The sequence below is a fragment of the Anomaloglossus baeobatrachus genome, chromosome 1, assembly GCF_048569485.1.
Source record: "Anomaloglossus baeobatrachus isolate aAnoBae1 chromosome 1, aAnoBae1.hap1, whole genome shotgun sequence".
Classification (NCBI taxonomy): domain Eukaryota; kingdom Metazoa; phylum Chordata; class Amphibia; order Anura; family Aromobatidae; genus Anomaloglossus; species Anomaloglossus baeobatrachus.
Window position 1 is genome coordinate 708,200,930 of NC_134353.1, and position 23,745 is coordinate 708,224,674.

Genomic DNA, 23,745 nt, shown 5'->3' on the forward strand with positions numbered 1-23,745 from the left:
ACCTATCGTAAGGATAAGTCACCAGTTTCATAGTACAATACCCTGGGGTCTGATCAGTCCTTCAAAAAAGTGTAAAGTCAAGGTATCACACTTCTGTACATTTTGATTGCCCTTTTTTAACTTTTAGTTTCACTCTACCAGAAAGTACATTCAGTTTTATTTTCTGAGCGATGGCTCAAGTAAAGGAGGAGCTCCTCTGGGAATGGGTGGGTAGCGCTAATATATTTGGTGGAATGTAATATTCCATAATATTTTGTGTTACTGAAAAAATGAGCTAATGTAGTGTTTAAAGGCTATACAATATTCAAATGTTGTAAGGTTATTAAAGGGAATGTGTCATCTTGAGAAATGCTTCTTACCTGCAGAAATTGTCAGAATCTTAAGATAGTATGCGTTTAAACCCTTTGCAGCCAATTTACTGGGGCAGAGAGGCTACGAGGAGAAAGTGAAGTTATTTTCATCCTGCAGCCTCTCTTCCCATCTGTGCTGTACAGTAGCGATTAGTCACCGCTCACTACACACAGAGCACAGCTTTAATGAATCCCTGTCACTTTGACAGCTTGTTCTACACAAATACACTACGCATATGCTATAGAGAGAGCGGCCAATCACAGTGCAGAGGAGTGATTGTAGCATTCAATGTATAGTGAGTGATGATTGTAACAGTTACATCCACCACCCTGATGACTGGAAGCGAGCAGCTATAGCGAAAATTAACTTCATGGTCTTCATGGAAATGCTGAACCAGTAATCTGGCTTCACTGGATATAAACTGCATTTACCTGTAGATTACCTCTATATTTGCAAGTAAATATCATTTTTCAAGGTGACTGTTTATTTAGTTTCAAGAGTGGTTTTTATTTTTTTTTGTTTAACCATTTCACCAACTAAAAAAAAAAATAAATCTTTTTTTTTTTTGTATACTAAAACTAATGGTGTCATTCAAAACTACAGCTTGTCTCGCAAAAAAAGTCTCATACCTCTGTTTAACAGAATAATAAATGTTATGCCTCTTGGAAGAAGGTGGAAAAAAAAGGCAAAAATTAAGTCCATCATTTAAGGGTTAATGATTATTCTATTTACAATTCTGTAGTATGATAGGGCAGATGACTTCTAACAGTTAAAAAGGATCTCATCTGCTCTCATGGCTTTGTTCACACTGGTCCTATGGGTATCCATTTTTCTGAAACAATAGATAGGGCTAACCATTTGTTTTGTTTTTGTTAGGATGTTGTTGACATGATGGATTCTTCACATTTCCTTTTTGAGTAGAGCGTACTACACCACCGCCATTCTTTATAATAAATTGCTTCCACCAATGGTTCACTTGGTAGATGGTAGCATGTATATCCACAATGTACATACTGTAGTTAGTCGATTGTCCTTATACCAACATTGTGTAGGGCAATTTATTCACGATCTGAGTACGGGACATGTTTAAATTGACTGTCTCCTGACCAGAACTCCACTACCTGACAGGCCTACATAAGGCTGCTAGGTTTGTCAGGAGTTAGGATGAGCAGACCCGTAGACGTTCAGGTCCAAAACCAAACTTTTTATCTAAAGTCCGGCTGAACCCATTGGAGTTGACCTGACATCCAATGGAAGTCACTAATTGGCGGTCCAGGTCTCTGCCCACATGCAGCAAGCCATACACTGATCACTTCCAAGGGAGGGTGGGCGAGGTTTTCCCATTTTTATTTATTTTTTGGTGCACACTACATCCGATCATCTGATCAAACACTGCAAACGTCTCGCACTGGGCTGATCACCGAACACAGCGATGCTCATTCGAGAGGTTTGCATACATAAAACATTCTAACTGGTTTTGGTTTTTTTTTCGGTTTTTGGTTTGTTTGTTTTTTCTCCGGTTCGCTTAGGTCTAGTCAGGAGGCTGTAACCCTTTCTTTGTTTTGCGGCCCATAGTTGGACGGTGAATGTCCAAAGAGTGCAACCGGACGATGGGTATGTTGACATTTGTTTCCTTTTTAACATATCGAAAATAGACCCTCTTTCTGTCATGTCATCCATTTTGCATCTTTTGCAACTTTTTTTTTTTTTGTTTTTTTTTTTCCTCATCCATTTTTAAAAGCTGAAGGAGGTAAGCTGTCCTATACTTTTTTTTTTTTTTTATTCCCTATTTAAACTCCGTAATCCATTTGTTAAATATAGAAGAAAAATGCATAGAAAACTATTGCTTAATGGATGTCTTTTGTTTTCATCCATATTTGATTTCCCATAGACTTGAATGTCTGTCTGACCTGCAAAATTGTTGACTAGTGCATGCACTGAGTTTAACAGAATGGACTACCTGGCCCATTAAAACTGGTTAAAAATGCTCTTCATTCTAATATGACGAGTCTGCAGACACTCTCTGACTGCAAACTTGTGAATTATCACATCACACGCACTGCGAGGATTCTCCCAATTCAGAGCCATGAATGGCCTCAGTAGGGCAAATCAAAGGGGGCTTGCGCAGGAGCACAATGGAGGCCTCTGTGTAGATTACATAAGCCGCTTCATCCACATGGAGATGGGAAGGAGAAGGCGACTGCACAGGATTGGGGAGGTGCTAAATCCAAGACCAGTGATGCCCATTGGACCCAACTGCCCAACAGGAGAGTATACAGGGCAGCCTGGGTACTTATATAGTATTCCCGAATGCTGTATATATGAATTTACTCCTTGTGGCCGCAACTTATAAGGGACAAATCTGGTGACAGGTTCCCTTTAAATAGTCTTCCATTGCAAGTTTAAATGCTCTGGTAAGTGTGATTTGTTTCCAAGTGTGATTTGGATTATGTATGACGTGATTCAGTGAATTTGGATTCAGGGAGTGTAAAAGGGAGTAACTTGTACTGAATCACAGTTTGCATTTATTTTTTAATTAATTAATATTTCTGTCTTGTGTAATCCCCATTAGGAAAATGTGCTCCCATTCCATCCAATGTAAATCACATGTATGCAATCCCTGAACAGCCGTTTGAGGGTGCTTACCGCTGTGCTAGATGTGTGCACGTTGTGCATTTGGAAGCCCGGGTTCTGGATCTAATTGAACAGCGGACAACGTTGAGATCCATTGATAATATGGAAGGCAATTTTCTGCTCACGGAGGTAGCTGTGGGGGAGGATCGTAGGAGAGAGCTGTGGGACATTGAGGCAGCTAGCTGGGTGACAGAAAGTGGGGTAGAGGGAAGAGTGCCAGGGAGACTTGTCCTGATCTGGCACACCGCAACAAATTTGCTTAGTTGGCAGATGAGGGGGGGTGTCAGTACAGACGTGCACTGCTGCAGCAAGACACCTTCTCTGAATGAGGGGGTGTCTGCTCCAGTAAGGAGAGAAATGGGAGCGCAGCTCAGGCCACACAGGTGCTGGAAGGGGGCTCCATCATTAGGGGAACAAATAGGGCAATATGTTACAAGGACAAGAATCGTCTAACAGTGTGCACATCGGCACAGATCACAGATGACAAAGTTAGAGGTACGTAGAAGGTCCTTAAAGATGATTTCAGGGAATTGGGCTCTAAGCTTAAAGCAAGGACCTCGAAGGTTGTATTCTCTGAAATACTGCTTGTACCATGTTCCTTGCCAGAGAGGCAACAGGAGATTAGGGAGGTAAATAAGTGGCCCTGGAATTGGTATAGGATGGAGGATTTTAGGTTTCTGGAGAACTGGGCAGACCTCTGTTGGCTACGTTGGCTACAAGCTCCACGCCAGGGCACTTCAATGGGTAGTGTGTAACTGTGCTGGGGCTAAAATGCTAGAAGGTTAAATGAGTGTTTAAACTAGGGCCTGGGGGGGTGAGGGGCAGAGGGCAGTAGGGGAAGATAGTGACCTGGGCATAAGTAATAAAATTGGAGGGAGGGGTGAGGACAGTTCATGCACTAAGCAAGAATAGAGGTACAGAGAAATATATAAAAGTGCATGTACCCTAATACTAGAAGCATCACCAACAAGATGGAGGAATTAGAATTAATATTGTTGGGGAAAAAATATGGTGGGGATAACAGACATGGCTGGATGAGCGCTATAAATGGGCTCTTACTTTACAAGGGATATAGACTGTTCAGGAATGACCGTACAAATAAGCGAGGGGGAGGTGTGTATTTATTTGAAAATTGTCCCTAAAATCCATCCTACCTAGTAATGTATGTGAGGCTGATGAAAATGTGGAGTCGCTATGGGTGGAGATAAGAGGAGGGAGAAAAATACTGATAGGGGTTTGTTATAAGTCTACAAATCTAGTGGAAACTGGAGAAAATATCCTCATAAAGCAAATAATGAAGCAGTGAATTAGGGAGAGGTAAGCATTATGGGGGACTTCAACTACCCTGATATAAATTGGGGAGCAAACACCTGCAGGTCCAGCAAAGGAAACAGGTTTTTGACATTAATGAAAGACGATTACCTTTCACTACTGGTTCAGGACCCAACAAGAAGCGGAGCACCGCTAGGCCTATTATTCACCAATAGGCCTGACCGCATATCAAATATATGAGTTTGGAGCATCACTTGAGTAATAATAATCACAAATAAGTTTTGATGTCTCCTTTAATGAAATGTATGGTAGAGGGACTACAAGGACAGTAAAATTCAGAAAGGTTAATTTCTAATATATAAGAGCTGAACTTTGTGCCAAAAACTGGGACAATGTCCTGAGAAATAAAAGTACACTAAGCAAATAGGACACTTTCAGAAGCATCCTGAATAGGACATGTGCACAGTATATACCCTATAGGGGGAAGAAAGCTAGAAATGGGAGGCAACCACAATGGCTAAATACAACTGTAAGGGGCGCAATTAATGACCAAAAAAGAAAGTGTTTAGAGAATTAAAGCAAGTGGGTAGTTATGAGGCATTAAATACTTATAGAAAAATGAATTCTGTAAAAAGCAAATCAAGGTAGGAAAGATTGAGACAGAGATTAATTGCCAAAGAAAGTAAAAAAAATAATCTAAGATTATTCTTCAACTACATAGACTGTAAGAAACCAAGAAATGATAGTGCTGGCCCTCTCAAATAGTCTGGGTGAAATAGTGGACGAGGATGTGGGAAAGGCCAATCTACTAAATGTCTTTTTCTCTACAGTATTTATACAAGAAATTCCCATGACCGATAGCATGATCACGAATAGCATAAATTTTCTATTAAATGTCACCTGCTTAACCCAGCAGGAAGCACAGCACCGCCTCAGAATCACTAAAGTAGACAAATTCCCAGGCCTGGATGGCATACACCCAGAGTACTGCAGGAATTAGTGGTATTTCCATCTCCAAAATCCTATCCAAATATATAGTAAGCATAATAATATCAATATTAGCAAATACCTCCAATTAGAAATGCAGTATAATTCTCCTGATATAGCCATGTCTCTTACCTCATGTAGATAGAAGGCATTTCAGTAACTTAGGTATCCATGGTTATGACCACGAGAAATGAAGGGTCACTATGAGTGGACGTAACAATGGATACCTAAGCTGCAATGCCCTGTACATGAGGTAAGAGACATGGCTATCTTAGGAAAATTATATTACATTTCTAATTGGAGTTATTTGCTATTATTAATATTGTTACACTTACTAAATTTTGGGATAGAATCGAGGAGATTGGAATAACCGTTTAAAGTACCATGAGAGAGAGAGACAATTATTTTAAACCTTCACAGATTCCATAATGACAGTCTGTCCCATAGGACTGGCGCATGTGGTGTCAATATTCATGAAAGGGGACAAAATCTGAGCCTTGAAATTATAGGCCAGTAAGTTTTAACCTCTACTGTGCGGCGTAATCCTTTAGATTTTCCAAAGAGATGCTATCCTGAAGTATCTCAAAAAGAATAACCTCATGACCCAGTTTCTGAATGGGTTTGAGGGATCGGTCAAACTAATCTGATTAGCTTCTATGTGGCGGTAAGTTCTAGACTGGACCAAAGTAAATGCAATGGATATTGTCTAAATGGATTTTTAAAGACGTTTGATACGGTGCAATACAAAAGGGTTGGTACATAAAATTGGAATAGGTGAAACTGTTTTACTGGGTTAAGAACTGGCTCAGTAACAGGAAACAGAGTGGTTATTAGTGGAACACACTCAGACTGGATCACCGTTAACAGTGGGGTACCTCAGAGGTTAGTATTGGGCCCTCTTTTTTTTTTATCATATTTAATAATGACTCTGTGGGGGGGAACAGAGTAGAGTTACAATATTTGCAGATACTTAACTCTGCAGAGTAATCAATACAATAGGAGGGTAATTTAATATTACAGAAGGATTAATGTAAGCTCGAGGCTTGGGCTGAGAAATGGCAATTGAAATTTAATGTGGATAAAAGTAACTGTAATTTGTGATTTGTAAAACACTGGTTAAAACGATCACTGAAAAAGATTTGGGTGTATGGGTGGACTGCAAACTCAACTTTACTGACCAGTGCCAGGCAACTGCTAATAAAATAATATGCATTAAAAGCGGTATAGATGCTCATGAGAAGAACATAGTTTTGCCTCTATACTAGTCACTACTGCAACCACACTTAAAATATGAAACACTGGAACCTCGCTTAACGAGTAACCCAGTTAACGAGAATTTCGCTTAACAAGCAAAGCTTTCTGTAAATTTGTAACTCTGTTTACGAGAAAGCTTTGCTGTACGAGCAAAATACTCACCGCACATACTTCCGGTTCCGTACATCCACCGCGCTCTGACCCGCTCTTGCAGTCCACACAAGCACGCACAAAACACACACACACACACACACACACACATACAGTATTATGCTCACCTTACCTTCCGTTCCATCGCCGACCTCATGGTTCTTGTAGTTCGCCGGTACATCGCGATGAGGGAGGAATCCTCGCGGCGAACTACAAGACCCAGGAGGCCGGTGACGGAACGGAAGGTAAGGTGAGCATAATATGTGTACCTTCTGTTCCATCGCCGGCCTCCTGGGTCCTCTAGTTCTCCGCTCCAGGATGTGTATCCGCAAGCATCGCGACGAGGCAGGAACTTCGGCTGTCAGCTGCTACTCAAAGGCAGCGCGCTGACCAATCAGAGGCAAGTGGCTCCTGCCTTTTGACGTCAGCGCTCTGGGTGCGGAAGTTCCTCCCTCGTCACGATGGTTACCAGATATACAGCCCGTACTAGCGAACAGCATGTCCCAGGAGACCGGCGATGGAACGGAAGGTAAGGTGAGCATAATATGTGCGTGCGTGTTTGTGCGTGTGTGGAATGGCACAATAGGGGACCAGGATGGGACATTTAACAAGTTGTGGAACGAATTGTCTGCATTGCAATGATTTCCTATGGGAAATCTTACTTTGCTTTGCTGAACGAGTAACTTGGTTAACAAGCACAGTCCCAGAATGGATTGTTCTCATTAACCAAGGTTCCACTGTATATAATTTTGGTCTTCGGTGTAGAAGGAGGACATGTGGAATTAATAGCCCTATATAAGGGAGTAAAATAAATAGCTGATCTAGAGCGGGTGCAGAGAAAAGGTTAAAGGAATGTGTGGACTGCAATACCAAGACAGGTTATTAAACTTGGAGTTATTCAGTTTAGAAAAGCGAAGGCTTGGGGGAGATCTTATTACAATGTCCAAATATATGAAGAGACAGTACAGAGACTTTTCTAATCTTTTTACACCTAAGCCTGCAAAGGTGTAAAAAAGTTTAATTATAATCACAAACACAGATTCCTTACTGTAAAGGTACCGTCACACTAAGCAACATTGCTAGCAACATCGCTGCTGATGCACAACTTGCTAGCGATGTTGCTTAGTGTGACATCCAGCAACACCCTGGCCCCTGCTGTGAGGTCATTGGTTGTTGCTGAATGTCCTGGGCCGTTTTTTAGTTGTTGCTGTCCCGCTGTGAAGCGCACATCGCTGTGTGTGACAGCGACAGAGCAACAACTAAATGTGCAGGCAGCAGGAGCCGGCTTCTGCGGACGCTGGTAACCACAGTAAACATCGGGTAACCAAGAAGCCCTGTCCTTGGTTACCCGATATTTACCTTCGTTACCAGCCTCCGCCGCTCACAGCTGTCAGTGCCGGCTCCTGCTCTGTGCACATGTAGCTGCAGTACACATCGCGTAATTAACCCCATGTGTACTGTAGCTAGGAGAACAGGGAGCCAGCGCTAAGCAGTGTGCGCGGCTCCCTGCTCTCTGCACATGTAGCTGCAGTATACATCGGGTAATTAACCCGATGTGTACTGTGGCTAGGTGTGCAGGGAGCCAGCGCTAAGCGGTGTGCGCTGGTAACCAAGGTAAATATCGGGTTGGTTACCCGATATTTACCTTAGTTACCAAGCGTAGCATGCTTCCACGTGTAGCGACGCTCCAGCGATCCCTGCCAGGTCAGGTTGCTGGTGGGAACGCTGGAGGGTCGCTTAATGTGACATCTCACCAGCGACCTCCTAGCAACTTACCAGCGATCCCTATCAGGTTATATCGTTGTTGGAATCACTGGTAAGTTGTTTAGCGTGACTGGGCCTTAAGAGTAGTGAGATTAACCCCTTCACCCCCGGCCACTAAAACACCCTAATGACCGGGCCATTTTTTGCAATTCTGACCAGTGTGACTTTGACAGGTTATAACTCTGGAACGCTTCAACGGATCCTGGCGATTCTGACATTGTTTTTTCGTGACATATTGTACTTCATGTCAGTGGTAAATTTAGGCCAATATTTTTTGCGTTTATTTGTGAAAATTTCGGAAATTTTGCAAAAATTTTGAAAATTTCTCAATTTTCAAACTTTGAAAATTTATGCCCATAAATCTGAGAGATATGTCACACAAAATAGTTACTAAATAACATTTCCCACTTGTCTACTTTACACCAGCGCAATTTTCGAAACAAATTTTTTTTTCGTTAGGAAGTTAGAAGGGGTCAAAGTTCATCAGCAATTTCTCATTTTTCCAACAAAATTTACAAACATTTTTTAGGGACCACATCACATTTGAGGTGACTTTGAGAGGCCGAAGTGACAGAAAATACCCAAAAGTGACCCCATTCTAATAACTGCACCCCTCACACTGCTCAAAACCACATCCAAGAAGTTTATTAATCCTTTAGGTGCTTCACAGGAACTAAAGCAATGTGGAAGGAAAAAATGAAAATTTTACTTTTTAACACAAAAATGTTACTTTAGCCATAAAATTTTCATTTTCACAAGGGAGAAAAGAGAAAGTGCACCCTACAATTTATTGTACATTTTCTCCTGAGTACGCTGATACCCCATATGTGGTAAAAATCAATTGTTTGGGCGCACGGCAGAGGTCGAAAGGGAAGGAGCGCCATTTCAATTTTTGAACACAAAATTAGCTGCACTCATTAGCGGGCGCCATGTCGGGTTTGAAGACCCCCTGAGGTGCCTAAACAATGGAGCTCCCCCACAATTGACCCCATTTTGGAAACTAGAGCCCTCAAATAATTGTTCTAGATGTTTGGTGAGCACTTTGAACCCCTGAGGGCTTCACAGAAGTTTATAACGTTGAGCCGTGAAAAGAAGAAAAACTTTTTTTTACCACAAAACTGTTGCTTCAACTAGGTAGCTTTTTTTTTTCACAAGGGTATCTGGAAAAAATGCACCATAAAATGTATTGTGCATTTTCTCCTGAGTACGCAGATACCTCATATGCAGTGGAAATCAAATGTTTGGGCATACGGCAGGGCTCGGAAGGCAAGGAGCGCCATTTGAATTTTTGAGTGCAAAATTAGCTGCACTCATTAGCGGACGCCATGTCTGGTTTGAAGACCCCCTGAGGTACCTAAACAATGGAGCTCCCCCACAAGTGACCCCATTTTGGAAACTAGAGCCCTGGGGGCTTCACAGAAGTTTATAATGTTGAGCCGTAAAAAAATAAATAAATTTTCTTTTACCACAAAACTGTTGCTTCAACTAGGTAGCTTTTTTTTCACAAGGGTATCAGGAAAAAATGCACCATGAAATTTATAGTGCATTTTTTCCTGAGTACGACAATACCTCAAATGTGGTGGAATGTAATTGTTTGGGTGCATGGCGGGGCTCAGAAGAGAAGGAGCACCATTTGACAGCAAAATTGGTTGGAATCATTAGCTGATGTAATGTTGCATTTGGAGACCCCCTGAGGTGCCTAAACAATGGAGCGCCCCCACAAGTGACCCCCATTTTGGAAACGAGACCCCTCAAGGAGTTTATCTAGATGTTTAGCGAGCCCCAAGGGGCTCCACAGAAGTTCATAATGTTGAGCCATGAATACAATTTTATTTTTTTCACCACAAAACTGTTACTTGAACCAGGTAGCTTTTTTTTTTTCACAAGGATATCAGGAAAAAATGCACTAAGAAATTTATAGTGCATTTTTTCCTGAGTACGACGATACCTCATATGTGGTGGAAAGTAATTGTTTGGGCGCATGGCGGGGCTCAGAAGAGAAGCAGCACTATTTGACAGCAAAATTGGTTGGAATCATTAGCGGACGCCATGTCACGTTTGGAGACCCCCTATGGTGCCTAAACAGTGGAGCTCCCCCACAAATAACCCCATTTTGGAACTAGATCCCTCAAGAAATTTATCTAGATGTTTGGTGAGCCCCTTCTACCCCCAGGGGCTCCACAGAAGTTGATAACGTTGAACCGTGAAAATTATTATTTTTTTTTTTTTTTACCACAAAATGTTTGCATCAATCGGGTAGCTTTTGCACCATAAAACGTGTTATGCAATTTTTCCTGAGTACGCAGATACCTCATATGTGGTGGAAAGTAATTGTTTGGGCGCATGGCGGGGCTCAGAAGAGAAGTAACGCCATTTGACTTTTCAAACGCACAGACGCGGTGCACTGATCGGCCGCTGCAGGACGCACGGACGGATGCGATACAAAAAGCGTCGGGGATACGGAAAAAAAGTCACGCCAAAAATTGAGCAGGGATGCAGATACGTTATCTGCATCCTTGATCAGCGCTCGGCGGGACGCACAGAAGGATGAGGTGTAAAAATGGACAGGGGATACAGAAAAAAAAGTTATACTCACAGTACCCAAAGGATTAGCAAGAGGATCACTGACCAGAAGAACTACAGGAGGAACAGAAGGCAAGCAAGATGGACAGCTTTACAGGAGCAGCAGGCAGGACAGGACGTTGGACAGCTCTGCAGAATACCCAGGAAGGACCCAGCGATGGAGGCAGATGTGATCGGGCCAGTGAAGACCTCGGACGACCCGGTGAAGACAGGTAAGAGGACGTCGGGGGAGAGCAGAGGGGGGGGGGGGGATACCGGAGAAGGAGCTGCAGAAGCAGAATAGAGATAATGAGGGAGGCAGTCAGATCGCGGGGGGGGCAGATTGCAGGGGGGCACGGGCAGGGGCCATCACGGAAGCGCGCAGGGGCACCACGGGAGCGTGCAGGGGCATCGCGGGAGCGCGCACGGGCTGCAAGGTGAGCACAGTACTCGCGTGCAGCAGGAGCGGTGACCTTAGCAGCAGCAGCAGCGGTGGCGTGGTACCAGAAGTACCAGCCAGTCCACGCTGCAGACATGTTGAGGGAGGCTCCCCAGACCAGCACAGGCCTGGGGAGGGCGGCCACCTGCAGATCAGACCGCCCCACTGCACACTGATTGGAGCGATTGCGCGTCATAGCACGATCGCTCCAATCAGTGCTGCAGGGGCTGGGGGCGACATGTTAGAGCTCCGGCTATGGTGTGGTGAAGCTGATTCAGCCCCTCATAGCCGGATCTCACAGTATCGCACTAATTCAGGCATTATTTTTGCCGAAATTAGTGCGAACGATGTTGTTGGCGGTTCAGATTTGAACAGCCAATCACATCGATCGTCGATGGGGGGTGGCGATGCCACCCCCCCTGGGGTCAAGCAAAGGTCCCCTGCTGTAAGAAACAGCAGGGGACATCATTTGAAAGCCGTTGCTATGGCCACGGCAATCAAATGAACTTTAGGCCGTAAAATTACGTCCCTGGTCGTTAAGTCACGTTAAAATAGGACGTAATTTTACTGCCCGCGGTCGTGAAGGGGTTAAAGAACTCTGTGCTACGTAATGTTGTAATGGTTGATTTACTGCAAAAAAATCAAGAGGCCTGGATGGCTTGAAAAATGTTATTACCAATGTTTTGCTCTAGATTCTGTGATTGGACATTTGATCCAGTGAACTAGTCTGATTGCCGTATGTGGAGTCGGGAAGAAATTTTCACCTGATAAGAAGACTGTTTTTTTCCTTCCTCTAACTGTTGGGCTATAGGTTGAACTCCATGAACTTAAAGGGTTGTTTTGATCTCCAAGATCCTATCACAATATGTAGTAGGTGTAATAACAACAATAACAAATAAATCCAATTTCGATATGTAGTATAGCTCTTCTGATTAACTATAACATTACCTTATGTTCAGGGCATTGCAGGACCTTAGGTATCCATAGTTACGACCATGCATATAATCAGTCAGTTGTTTGTGGTAATAACCATGGATACCCAAAGTCCTGCAATGCCCTGAAGAGGAAGTAAGTGTCATATTGAATCAGAAGAACTATACTAAATTTCTAATTGGAGGTATTTGCTAATATTATTACACCTACTACATATTGGCATAGGATCTTGGAGATGGGAATACCCCCCTTTAAGTCTACTTTCACTTCAATCTTAAAACTATGAAACTGACACTGGAGATTCATAAAGACTTGACTGCAAACTCGTCATTTTAGACCAGACAACTCCTTTCAATTGGCCCATTAAACTTCATGGGTTTGTGTATAAACAGCTCAAGCATGAAGAAAATTGGATGTTTAAAGGGAACTGTCACCGGTTTTTCGGCCTATAAGCTGCAGCCACCACCAGTGGGCTTTTATATACACCATTCTAACATGCTGTATATAAGAGCCCACACCACTGTGTACCACATAAAAACCACTTTATAATACTCACCTAAACCGGTCGCTGCAGTGGATGTGGCTCAGATGAGCGTTTTCGTCCTCCGGTGTCTCCTCTTTCAGCCATCATTGTCCTCCTTCTGAAGCCTGTGTGCATGAAACGTCATACATACTCTACGGTCCCGCGCATGCGCACTACAATACTTTGATCTGCCTGCTCAGGACCTGAATGCTGGCGAGTGTGTATGACGTCTGACGCGTAATACACCGCGGTTTCAGAAAAACGACAGACAGTGACAAAGATTGCCGAAAGGTGCGACGCCGGCACCAAAGGACGAACACTCCCATCTGAGCCACATCCACCGCAGCGACCGGTTTAGGTGAGTATTATAAATTGTTTATGTTGTACACAGCAGCCTGGTCTCTTATATACAAAACAGGACTGCCGCGGAAACACCATCACACGTCTCAACGCTGGCAGGAAACAAGCGTTGTGACATGTGATGGTGTTTCCGCGGCAGTCCTGTTTTGCATATTTTCCCAGGGGGCCTTGTTCTAGAATCACTGCTTTGAGAAACACAAGATGGTGTCTCCGTGGTGCTGGATGTTGATCTCCCTAAGGTCAATCATCCTTGCTTATGTAGTCTTATATACAGCATGTTAGAATGTTGTATATAAGAGCCCACTGGTGGTTGCTGCAGCTTATAGGCCGAAAAAACGGTGACAGGTTCCCTTATAAATGTTGCCTAAATCTGAACTTATTGCATGTATATTACGAATGATTATTGATTTTCTTAGTAATGGCTCATTATGGCTTAAATTCCCCTTGTGAGAATTGTTCTCACTAGTGTTTTGGTTAGTGACTAGATTTTAATAATTCATTTTGGGTATGTTAAATGTTTTAAGGCAATGATTTTCTCCTGACGTGGGGATGCGTTTATTTTCTTGTATGCAGTCACTCAGCAGGTGAGCGAGCTTTGGCCTGGGTCATGTTGCTGCATTACTTCCATTGTGGGATCTCTCCTCAGCCTGCCGTTCTCTGGGATAGAGCCAAATTCCATTGAATGCTCTTAGTAGAAAGCCCTTTCATTTTTAGAAGACGTGCAGGGAAGTGCCAGTGGAATTATCGCATTTTTTTTCTCTTATGAGACCTCCTAGAGCTTCACGTGCTATAGCTTAATACCGAAATGCATTGAACATATAGTAAAGTGAAAATATGTAATAAGCATTAATAGCCGTGGCATGTCTAAACGTAATCAACCTAAAGGTCTACTAAATCCCAGATATCTTTTGTATTACATTTCTTAATAAATAAAATGCATTGGCCAGGCCTGCTCTAACACTTTTATGCATCTGATATAACATGGGCTAAAAGATTTGTTCTATCACAACCTGCAATTACTAGAAATATGCTGTTCTACAACCAAGACCTGAAGATTCTGCCACTATGCAGATTTAAAGGAGTTTTCCCACAAACGTAAGTATATTTTAATAGTTCATGAAATAATATTTTTCAGAATCTGAAATGTTTAAACAAAAATAAAATAAATCAATCCTGTGCTGAGATTTGTTTCCCCGAATATAAGACCTACCCCAAACATAAGCTAAAGTAGTATTTTTGGCGCTCTTTTGAATATGCTTAAAGGGAACCTATCAGGTCCTATATGCGTTTTGACCTACAAGCAAGGTGATGTGTGGACTAGAAACCCTTTCCTACCCATCCCTGTGTTGTAATATTGTGTAATATGAATGTTTAAAAAAATAAAAGGTTTTACTTGTTCCCTATGTAAATAATCAGAGGTTCTAGCCCCTGGGTGTCGCATTGCCCTGTGGGTATTTGCATGCTTTTTGTGGTATCACGCCACTGTGGGTGTGATACCATGGATTTACATGAGCGACGTCTCCATCAGCTACTTCAGATCACACGCGTGCGCGCTTGTCATTCCCGCAGCCTTGTTATCCGGGTGCTTGCTTGTCGGATTCAGACCTGCACTGCACATGGAGGGAACCGCAGGAGTCTTCTCCTGCATGCACAGTGCGTATCTGAAGCCGACAGACAAGCGCCTAGATAAGAAGGCTGCGCGAATGAGATGTGCGTATGCGCAGGATCTCCAGGAGCTGACGGTGACATCGCTCATGTAAATCGATGCTATCACTCCCACAAAGGCGTGATACCACGGAAAGCATGCAAACGCCCACGGGCGATGTGACGTCAAAGAGACTAGCCCCTCTGATCATAGGGAACAAGTAAGTTATAAAACTTTTTTTATACATTAATATTACACAATATTACAACACAAGGATGGGTAGGAAGGGGTTTCTAGGCCACACATCACCCTGCTTGTAGGTCAGAACGCATATTGGGCCTGACAGGTTCCCTTTAAAATATCGGCCCTACTCCAAAGATAAGCAAGTGGCAGTTCCATAAGGCAATGTCCAATCAACTAAAAAAGATAAAGAATACAGCAGGACTCTTCATCAGAGAAAGCAGACATTCACAAAAGAAAGCACACTCGCAAAAGAAAGCAGACACCCCCCCCCCCCCAAAAAATAAAAAAAATTGCACTCACCAGACCCCTAACAATACCAGTTGGCAAGTGCTGATGGTGGATGGGCTCTTGAAAAGGGATCTACATCTCTGTCATGTCCATTACAGTTACAGCATCACTGCTAGCTTCTGGAAATCTTGTGCATGCACGTGGCTCATTTTGGCTGCATTAGTGCGCCTCCGAAGCAGTGTAGATGCTTCCAGTCTTCATTAGGTGCACTGCACATAAGATGTTGAGAAGACTGCTCACATACATGTTTTTTTAGTGTGTATTGGCAAACATATAAAAAAATATATAAATCTGATATCTGTGCAATCGCACTGACCTGAAAACTAAAGGATTTGCAATATTTAGGCACCTCAGGGACTTTGCAAATGTGACATGGTGTCCGCTATCTATTCCAGCCAATTTTGCACTGTAAGGCTACTTTCACACTTGCGTTCAGCGCATTCCGTCACTATGGAGAATAGCGCAGTCCGTTAACGCACTGCACTATTCTCCATAGACTTATATGGACGACGCACTGTAACGCAAGTGTCTGCGTTGCATCCGCTGGACAACGCAGCGTAGTTATTAAAAAACGCAACATGCAGGAATCCGTTTGACGTCCGTTGTTTTTATAATGGACGCCTATGGTGGCGGATTCCGTTAGAATGCGTCATTTGACGGATTCCGTTAACGCATCCGTCAAGTCAAGGAAAAAAACCTATAATGGATTGTGTTATTTTGTACGATCCGTAGCATCCGTTGTGCCACTATATGCAACACATCCGTTGCATGTGTCACACAACGCAATGCTACGGATCCCGTCCAACGCAAGTGTGAAACTAGCCTAAGTCATATGGCGCTCCTTCTCTTCCAAGCCCTGCTACGCCCAAATAGTAGTTTTCCCCCATATATGGGGTATCTATGTACCTATGTATCTATTGCACAGCAATTTGTCAGGTGCATTTTCTGCTATTACCTTTTGTGGAAATTAAACATTTAGGCTAAAGCAACATTTTTAGTAAAATTAATTTTTTGTTCCACATTCTTTTAGCTCCTGTGAATCACCAAAAGGGTTAATAAACTTTCTAAATGTGGTTTTGAGCTCTTTGAGGGCTGTAGTTTTTTACATCGGTGTCAGTCTTGGGTATTTTCTGCCACATAAGTAATGAGAAATTACTAATAAACCATTTTAACCCTTCTAAAAAAAAAAAAATTGTTTCAGAAGTGGTGCTGATGTAGTAGACATGTGGGAAATGTTTATTAACTATTTTGTGTGGTCTAACTATCTGGTTTAAGGGAGTACAAAATCAAGTTTGAAAATTGTGACATTTTCCAAAAAATCTTTGACTAACTTTCATTATTTTCATAAATAAACTCAAATAATATACAGCAAAATTTATCAATGACATGAAGTACAATGTGTCACGAAAAAACTGTCTCCAAATCACTGGAATACATTGAAACGTAAGAGTTATTACCTCATAGAGGGACTCTAAACAGATTTGGAAATGAGGCCTGGTTATTAACGTACAAAGTGGCTCTGTTCTTAGAAATATTGTATAGTTCTCTTGATTTATCTAATGTTTAATCTCCTTTTTTTATTGAAAAATTAAGGTTGGTTACAATAAGCAGCGCTGCAGACCAAGGCAAACTCCCACATAGAGACAAGACAAAAAAAAACAAGAATGCAATGAAACATGAAAGGCTTTGTATGGTTGTAGCCATATACAGTTTGTTACAATAAAGAACATTTAAGAACATTTATATCAATCTGGCTTGAACCATTAGAAAATTATAAAATCCATTAAACTATAACATAAACAGCAAAGATTTACCATTCATACCATTGAGGCACATAATGGTCAGTCGAAGGAAAAGAAATAAAGAGCGAAAGAAAGAGGGAAGTAGACAAAGTGAATGATGACTGGGAAAAGGATAATGGGGAAGGGCAAGGAAGGGCCGGGAATAACTAGCAGGGAAAATCTAGGTAGAGTCTCAACTCGCCCCAAAGAGGGACCTGAAGTCTGGAGAATCCAAAAAAATGACCCAGGGACTCCAGATCTTAATAAAATTTTCAGTAGCATCCTGAATTTCAGCAGTGAGACTCTCCATTCTGTAAAGGGAGGCCATCTCCCCAAGCCACTCATCCAAGGCAGGATCACGGGTGGACCTCCAGAGTCTGGGGACCACAGCTCGGGCAGCTGCTAGGCAAAACCGCAATAGTCCCATTTTCTGAGATTTAACATACCCCGGTAGGATAGATAAGAGAGCGATTTGTGGAGAACCAGAGAGGGCCTCCCTACTAATGCTATTGTATGCTGAGAAGACCCCACTCCAAAAAGGCTTAATGAGGCTACAGCTCCACCATATATGCTTATCTATGTCGCTTACCTTTATGTGCAGGTGTTGCAGCTTGGGTATCCATGGTATCCTGCACTTGGAGTAAGCGACATAAAGTGAGGAAAATAAGTATTTGATACACTGCCAATTTTGCAAGTTTTCTCTTCTACAAAGAATGGAGAGGTCTGTAAATTTTTAAATTTGCATTTTATTGCATTAAATAAGTATACAATAGAAAAACAGAACTTAGAGCCGGCTCACTACTCTGCAGAAGTGGCTATATCGCTGTAAAACTGATAGGGAATGTATTTTCTAAATACCTTGTTCAGCCAAGTGAGTGATTCTGGTTCCCAATCTGTTTGTGAGAACTCCAGTGCAGTACAGCTGGAACGGCGAGGGAGCTGACATCGACGCAGATGTGTGTGAGAGCCCATCCACCATCGGCACGTGCCAATTGTAATTGTTTGGGGGTCTAGTGAGTGTGATTTATTTATTTATTTTTTCGGGTGGGGAAGGGGGTGTCTGCTTTTTGTGGAACAGTCCTGCTGTATTCTTTATCTTTTAGGAACTGCAACTAGAGCTTATTTTTGGAGTAGGGCTTATATTTTAAGCATACTTTAAGAAGCCAAAAAAAAATCCCACTAGGGCTTATTTTTGGGGTAGGTCTTATTTTTGGGTAAACTGTATTATTACACCTACTACACATTGGGATAGGATCTTAGAGATGGGAATACCCCTTGTACAGGTGACAAGCAATCCCACTTTTTTTATTGATTTAAATGTCTGTTTATATACATGTAGTGTGTGTGTATTAATATTAAAGAAGTTGTCCAGTTACCAAAACTGATTTTTTTTTTTTTTGTCAAATCTTGCTAATATGTGCCTCTTCACACATCTATCATGTTATTTTACGAATATTACCTTTTATTGTACTCTAGCTGCACATCCTCATTTCTGGCTCCAGCTCTGATGGAGTTAATCGCTCTCTTGACTTCCTGGGTTCAGTTACTACAACTTCCATAATCCTTTGCAGTAACTAGCAATCTATCTCACACCCACTCAGATCTCCACCCAAACTGTTCCCTCCCCTCCTTCCTGTGTGCACTGCCTAATCATGGTACTCTGGGACTTGTTGTGCAGGTGACCGGATGCTACATGTCACCAACTGTCTCCACTCTGGTACTTGTTGTGCAGGTGACAGAGTGGAGCAGATTGGTCCCATGCAGCGTCTGGTCACTTGTGCTGCTGGGAGGAGCACATGATCACACTGCCGACACCGCCCGCTCTCGTGACAGCTGAGCACAGCGGGCGGATAGTGTGATCACATACTTTAGTGACAGGGGGGATTTCAGCTGAAGAAACCCCCCCTGTACGCCACACTGGAGCCCATACCTCCCACAGCTAAGCGATGGTAAGCGGCGCGCTCTGCCTTCACCGCTCCACAGCTCTCCGGAATCCGGATCCTCCCCTCAAGGCTGGGCTGTGATGTGCGGTAGTCACTGCCCACAGCCCAGTCAATCAGTGTGAGTGGCGCCAGCATCCTCTGACGTACCCACCTTGTTTGAGAGCCCAGAATTGACGGGACGAAAGAGGATACTAGTGGCCACAGCTCCAGGGGGTCATGTGACAGGCACTGAGCGTGCAGGATAGCGCCGCTCAGTGCCGGAACTGGAAATACAAGCCAATGGAGCAAACTCCTATAATGGTAAGTAGAACTCGTAGAGAAAATAAAAAAAAAAAATAAAAATGGGTGAACCACCCCTTTAATATACTCTACTACTATTCTCTCTTCGGTGTCCAAATAGAATTAACACATTGGTGAAATGGAAATCCTCTAAGAAGGCCTGGATGTTTTCTTATTTGAGTTTATTTCTCAAAAGTCACTTATTACAATATTTTGTATTTTATTGTTATTCATTTTGGGGTAAAACATTGTAACAAATATAAGACAAGATAGCTCAGTCAAGTTAGGCTGCTTTCACACATCCGGTTTTTCCTGTGCGGCACAATCCGGCGCTTTGCAGAAAAACCGCAACCGTTTTTTGTTGGGTTTTTTTGCCGCCGGTTGTGGTTTTTTTGCATAGACTTTCATTAGTGCCGGATTGTGCCCCATGGGCTTGCGTTCGGTCCGGCAGATTTAGCCGATGCGGCGGCTGGATGGAACGTTGCCTGGCACGGTGTTTTTTGTCCGGCAAAAAAAAACGCATCGCGACGCATCTGGCCAATGCGGCGCGATTTGCAATGCATGCCTATGGACGCCGCATGCGTTTTTTTCCACTGCGCATGCTCAGTAGCCTGCCGCAAGCGGCAAAAACCGGACGGGCCGCATGTCAAAAACGTATGCAAAGGATGCGGTTTTGTCGCCATATCCGTTGCATAGGTTTTTGAGCCGGATTGGCCGGCTCTGCTAAAACCGGATGTGTGAACGCAGCCTAAAACTACTTTTAGATGAGGTATCGAGCAGGAAGCCTATTATCTCTGCACAAAAATATACCATTTAAAATATACTGTAAAATGGTCTGGAGACCGGTGGTGGCTGGCATTCTCAAAACAGAGGCCAATATGAATAAAGGTTGCTAGGAAGAGAATGAGTGAGAAACATGGCGCCTCCTAGCACAATAACTTCAAGGTCTGTTTACATCTCCAGGTTTCTACCACCGTCGAGAGGCTCACCGTGGGAGGTTGTGCAGAACTTTGGGGGACAATGTATAGTATAGGTCCAAGAGATTGTAGGACCAGTTGCAGCATCTGCTCAGGAGTATTTGTGTTGTCTGGGCATCATACAACCTCCTGGATCCACTTTATCTAGACTTCCCCAACCAGACGCACGCAAGACTCACTGTTTTTTGCGGTACTTCGTGTTAAATGTGCATAACGAGGACGAGAATTAGTCTGTGACCAAATATTCTGGCGTAGATGTGTTTAGGAAGGAGGTGGCCTTTTGGCGAGATTTCACTGTAGATGTTCCATCCTCACCACCCTCTGTTATAGAGCTTGTGATCTGATTTGTAGCTGTCATACAGTTTAATTGCCGTTTTCTTCCATAGAAATATTATAAAGATGGTCTTGTTGACCTTCTGACTGTCTAGAATTGAAATGCATTTCTGTGCTTTCAATGTACTTGTGCTGGCCTTCTAAGATAACTCATTGTCATTTATCACTGACGTTCTCATTCGCTGTGTGGATAAGCTACTGCTCATTTCAGATTATTATATTGTTCAGAGTTTTTTGTTTTCTTTAAAGGGGAAAGCAAATCAAAATCTACATCATATATTGTTTCTCTTGCCTTTCCATACTCTAGCTGGAAAAACCCTTCAGATCTTTAATATTGAGATGAAGAGTAAGATGAAAGCTCACACCATGTCTGAAGAGGTTATCTTTTGGAAGTGGATATCTGTCAACACAGTGGCTCTGGTGACCGAGACGGCTGTCTACCACTGGAGCATGGAAGGAGACTCGCAGCCTCAGAAAATGTTTGATCGCCATGCAAGTCTTGCTGGCTGTCAGATCATTAACTACAGGACAGACGAGCAACAGAAGTGGCTTCTTCTCATTGGCATCTCTGCTCAGGTATCGTTCTCAAGTAATTTGGTTGTATCACTTAGTTTTTGTCCTGTAAAATCTAGGACTAGTATATTCATAGAACAGGTGGGCACTCTAGTCTGACGGTGCTCTGATCCCATAATGGACTCCACATTAACGAATAAAGATTGGCACTCGCATGGCTTCATGGTTTGAGAAAGGTCTGCACTTCTGACCGAGACGTGTCACTGTATTGTATCACTTTGAGAATGGAATAAATAAGGAAAAGAGAGAATCAAGTTTGTGAGTTAAGATCTTTATTAATTCGTAAAATCTAGGACTGAGATTTAACATGACTATACATGTTATGTTATCAATAATTTCAGCTGGATTCTCCAATAATCTCATGCTTAAAGTGATTAATAAATGGTTATTAGGAGGAAAGCTCGGATTGGGTATGTTAGCATTCAACATTTTCATCCTAATGCTTTCCATTAAATTGACAACAGCAATCCCTTATCTCATTCCTGCTTCTAATCATGCCAGACAAGCGCATGTGTTGCTGATGGGTACTGGTGATAGCTTAAAACTAGTTACAATCTATCTTAATAATTCGATTGCTCTTAATTGAATAAATCTGGAATCGTTAGCAGAGTGTAGTGTGCCACCCCGCACGTATCGTGGAGGAAAATTACTACACAGATTTTAATTGCAAAGTATTGTATTGTGAAACACAGCATAGGTATGTAAACATTGGCATACGTTATATACGTTTCGACTATCTCATGCTTTTGTCAATGCTGTCACTGTACAAAAAAGAAAGAAGTGTAATAGCATAAAAAGCAAAAGTACAGATATATGTAGAACATATACAAAAAATATACAAATGATGACTCATTTGTGCGTAGAAGTCATCACTCCATAGGAAAAAAGTTTTCTGTCACAGCACTTGGCGCCACCAGGATTCTACTTATTATCTGTCCAGGAACGCCATCTTATACTTCAACCTTATTCACATTTCCTACATTCCTCTCAGCTAAGTAGCTACCTCTCTGCTGTACTTTTCATGTATTTTTATTTTATGACTTAATACAGTCTTAGAGACGTGCTTGAATCCTCTTCAAGTTACTGTTCACAGCATTGTGGGTGGTGGATGTAAGCATGGCCCGACACTTTGACAGCTTGAAGTGCAGCACATCTACGTAGGGAGGGCGGGCAATGAACTTACTTGGTGGTACTTACAGCCGCCGCTCATAGTTTACCGAGCGATGACTGCAATCGCTCCACACATGCCTGTAGGACGGAAATCCTGCCAGCTTCTAGAAGTAATACAATTTTTCTCCTGGTACTCATGCGCTGAGTAAGGTGGCCAGACGGCTTTGTAACACTACTAACTTGTACAGTAACCCACGTTAATAGCATGACCTGTTCTTTAAATCTTCTATATTATACTATGCATTTGTTGCGCAAATATATATGATATATATATCTCATACATACAGCATTTGGTTATATTTATTGTATATATTATGTATGTATCTGTACTTATGTCTTCTATGCTATCACGCTCAAGGGGTTCCTTTTTGTGATTCCTTTACAACGACATTATTGACAAAGACCCAAGGGGATTGAAATGTATCTGATTATCACAAGGAGCTATACTTGACTAACAATAGCATACCTGTGTGCTATGTTTCACATGAAATAGTTTTAAGCTACGAGTTTGCAGCCAGGAAACTGCAATTGTGGGTGATATTCGTAAGTAGTAGTAAGATTAGGTGTCTAGGTTCATGCTGTCTAACTCAATTTCACTTTTTTTTTTTTTATATAACTTTTTTTTTATATAACTTTAAAAAAAAAATAACTCCTACAAACTGTAAATATTCAGCATGAAGTAAATTTCTGGTGTTCGGCTAGCTGTCATCTTGCGTTATGTCTCTTGTCACTAGTTGCTTGCTATGTCTTATGCAGCCTAAATGTCCATCTCCGCTTGCTGCTGATTGGACAGATGAATATTCATGGTCAGTCATTGGCCAGTTTAAAACTTTCCTCCAATCAAGCAGCAAGCAGACCTGTTGGCCTTTGATCACATCTTATGTAAACATTAAAGGGGTTGTCCTGTTGTGGAAGAAAAGTCTGCAGTCAATACACACAGTCATGATTCCTCTTCCCTCTGTGGGTGGGAGGCCAATGTATGTGATTTGCATAATTGCGGTTGTCACGTGCCAACTAAACTTTCTTTTCTCTCCCTTCTCTTTTCTGAGAGAAACAAAGTGAAACTAGTCAACATATAAGGCTGAGCACACACGGCGAGTAAAACAGAGTTAGTGGGATGTGATTAAAAAAAATCATATTCCACCTGCACCCATGTTACTCTATGGAGCCGCTCCCATGAGCGATTTTTTTTTTTTTTTTTCTCAGCCCTAATCGGACTGAAAACAATCGCAGCATGCTGAGGGTGGAATACAAGTCTATGGGTGCAAGAGAAACATCACATTG

At 42.4% G+C, this 23,745-nt stretch overlaps 1 protein-coding gene across 1 annotated transcript in view; it reads left to right on the plus strand.

The window, feature by feature from the left end:
* LOC142249600 (clathrin heavy chain 1-like) overlaps nt 1-23,745 on the plus strand; it is a 154,110-nt gene that overhangs the window by 58,016 nt on the left and 72,349 nt on the right. Inside the window, exon 3 of the mRNA XM_075321317.1 lies at nt 21,026-21,294. Coding sequence (XP_075177432.1) covers nt 21,026-21,294 — 269 coding nt within the window. The remainder of the gene's footprint in view (nt 1-21,025; nt 21,295-23,745) is intronic.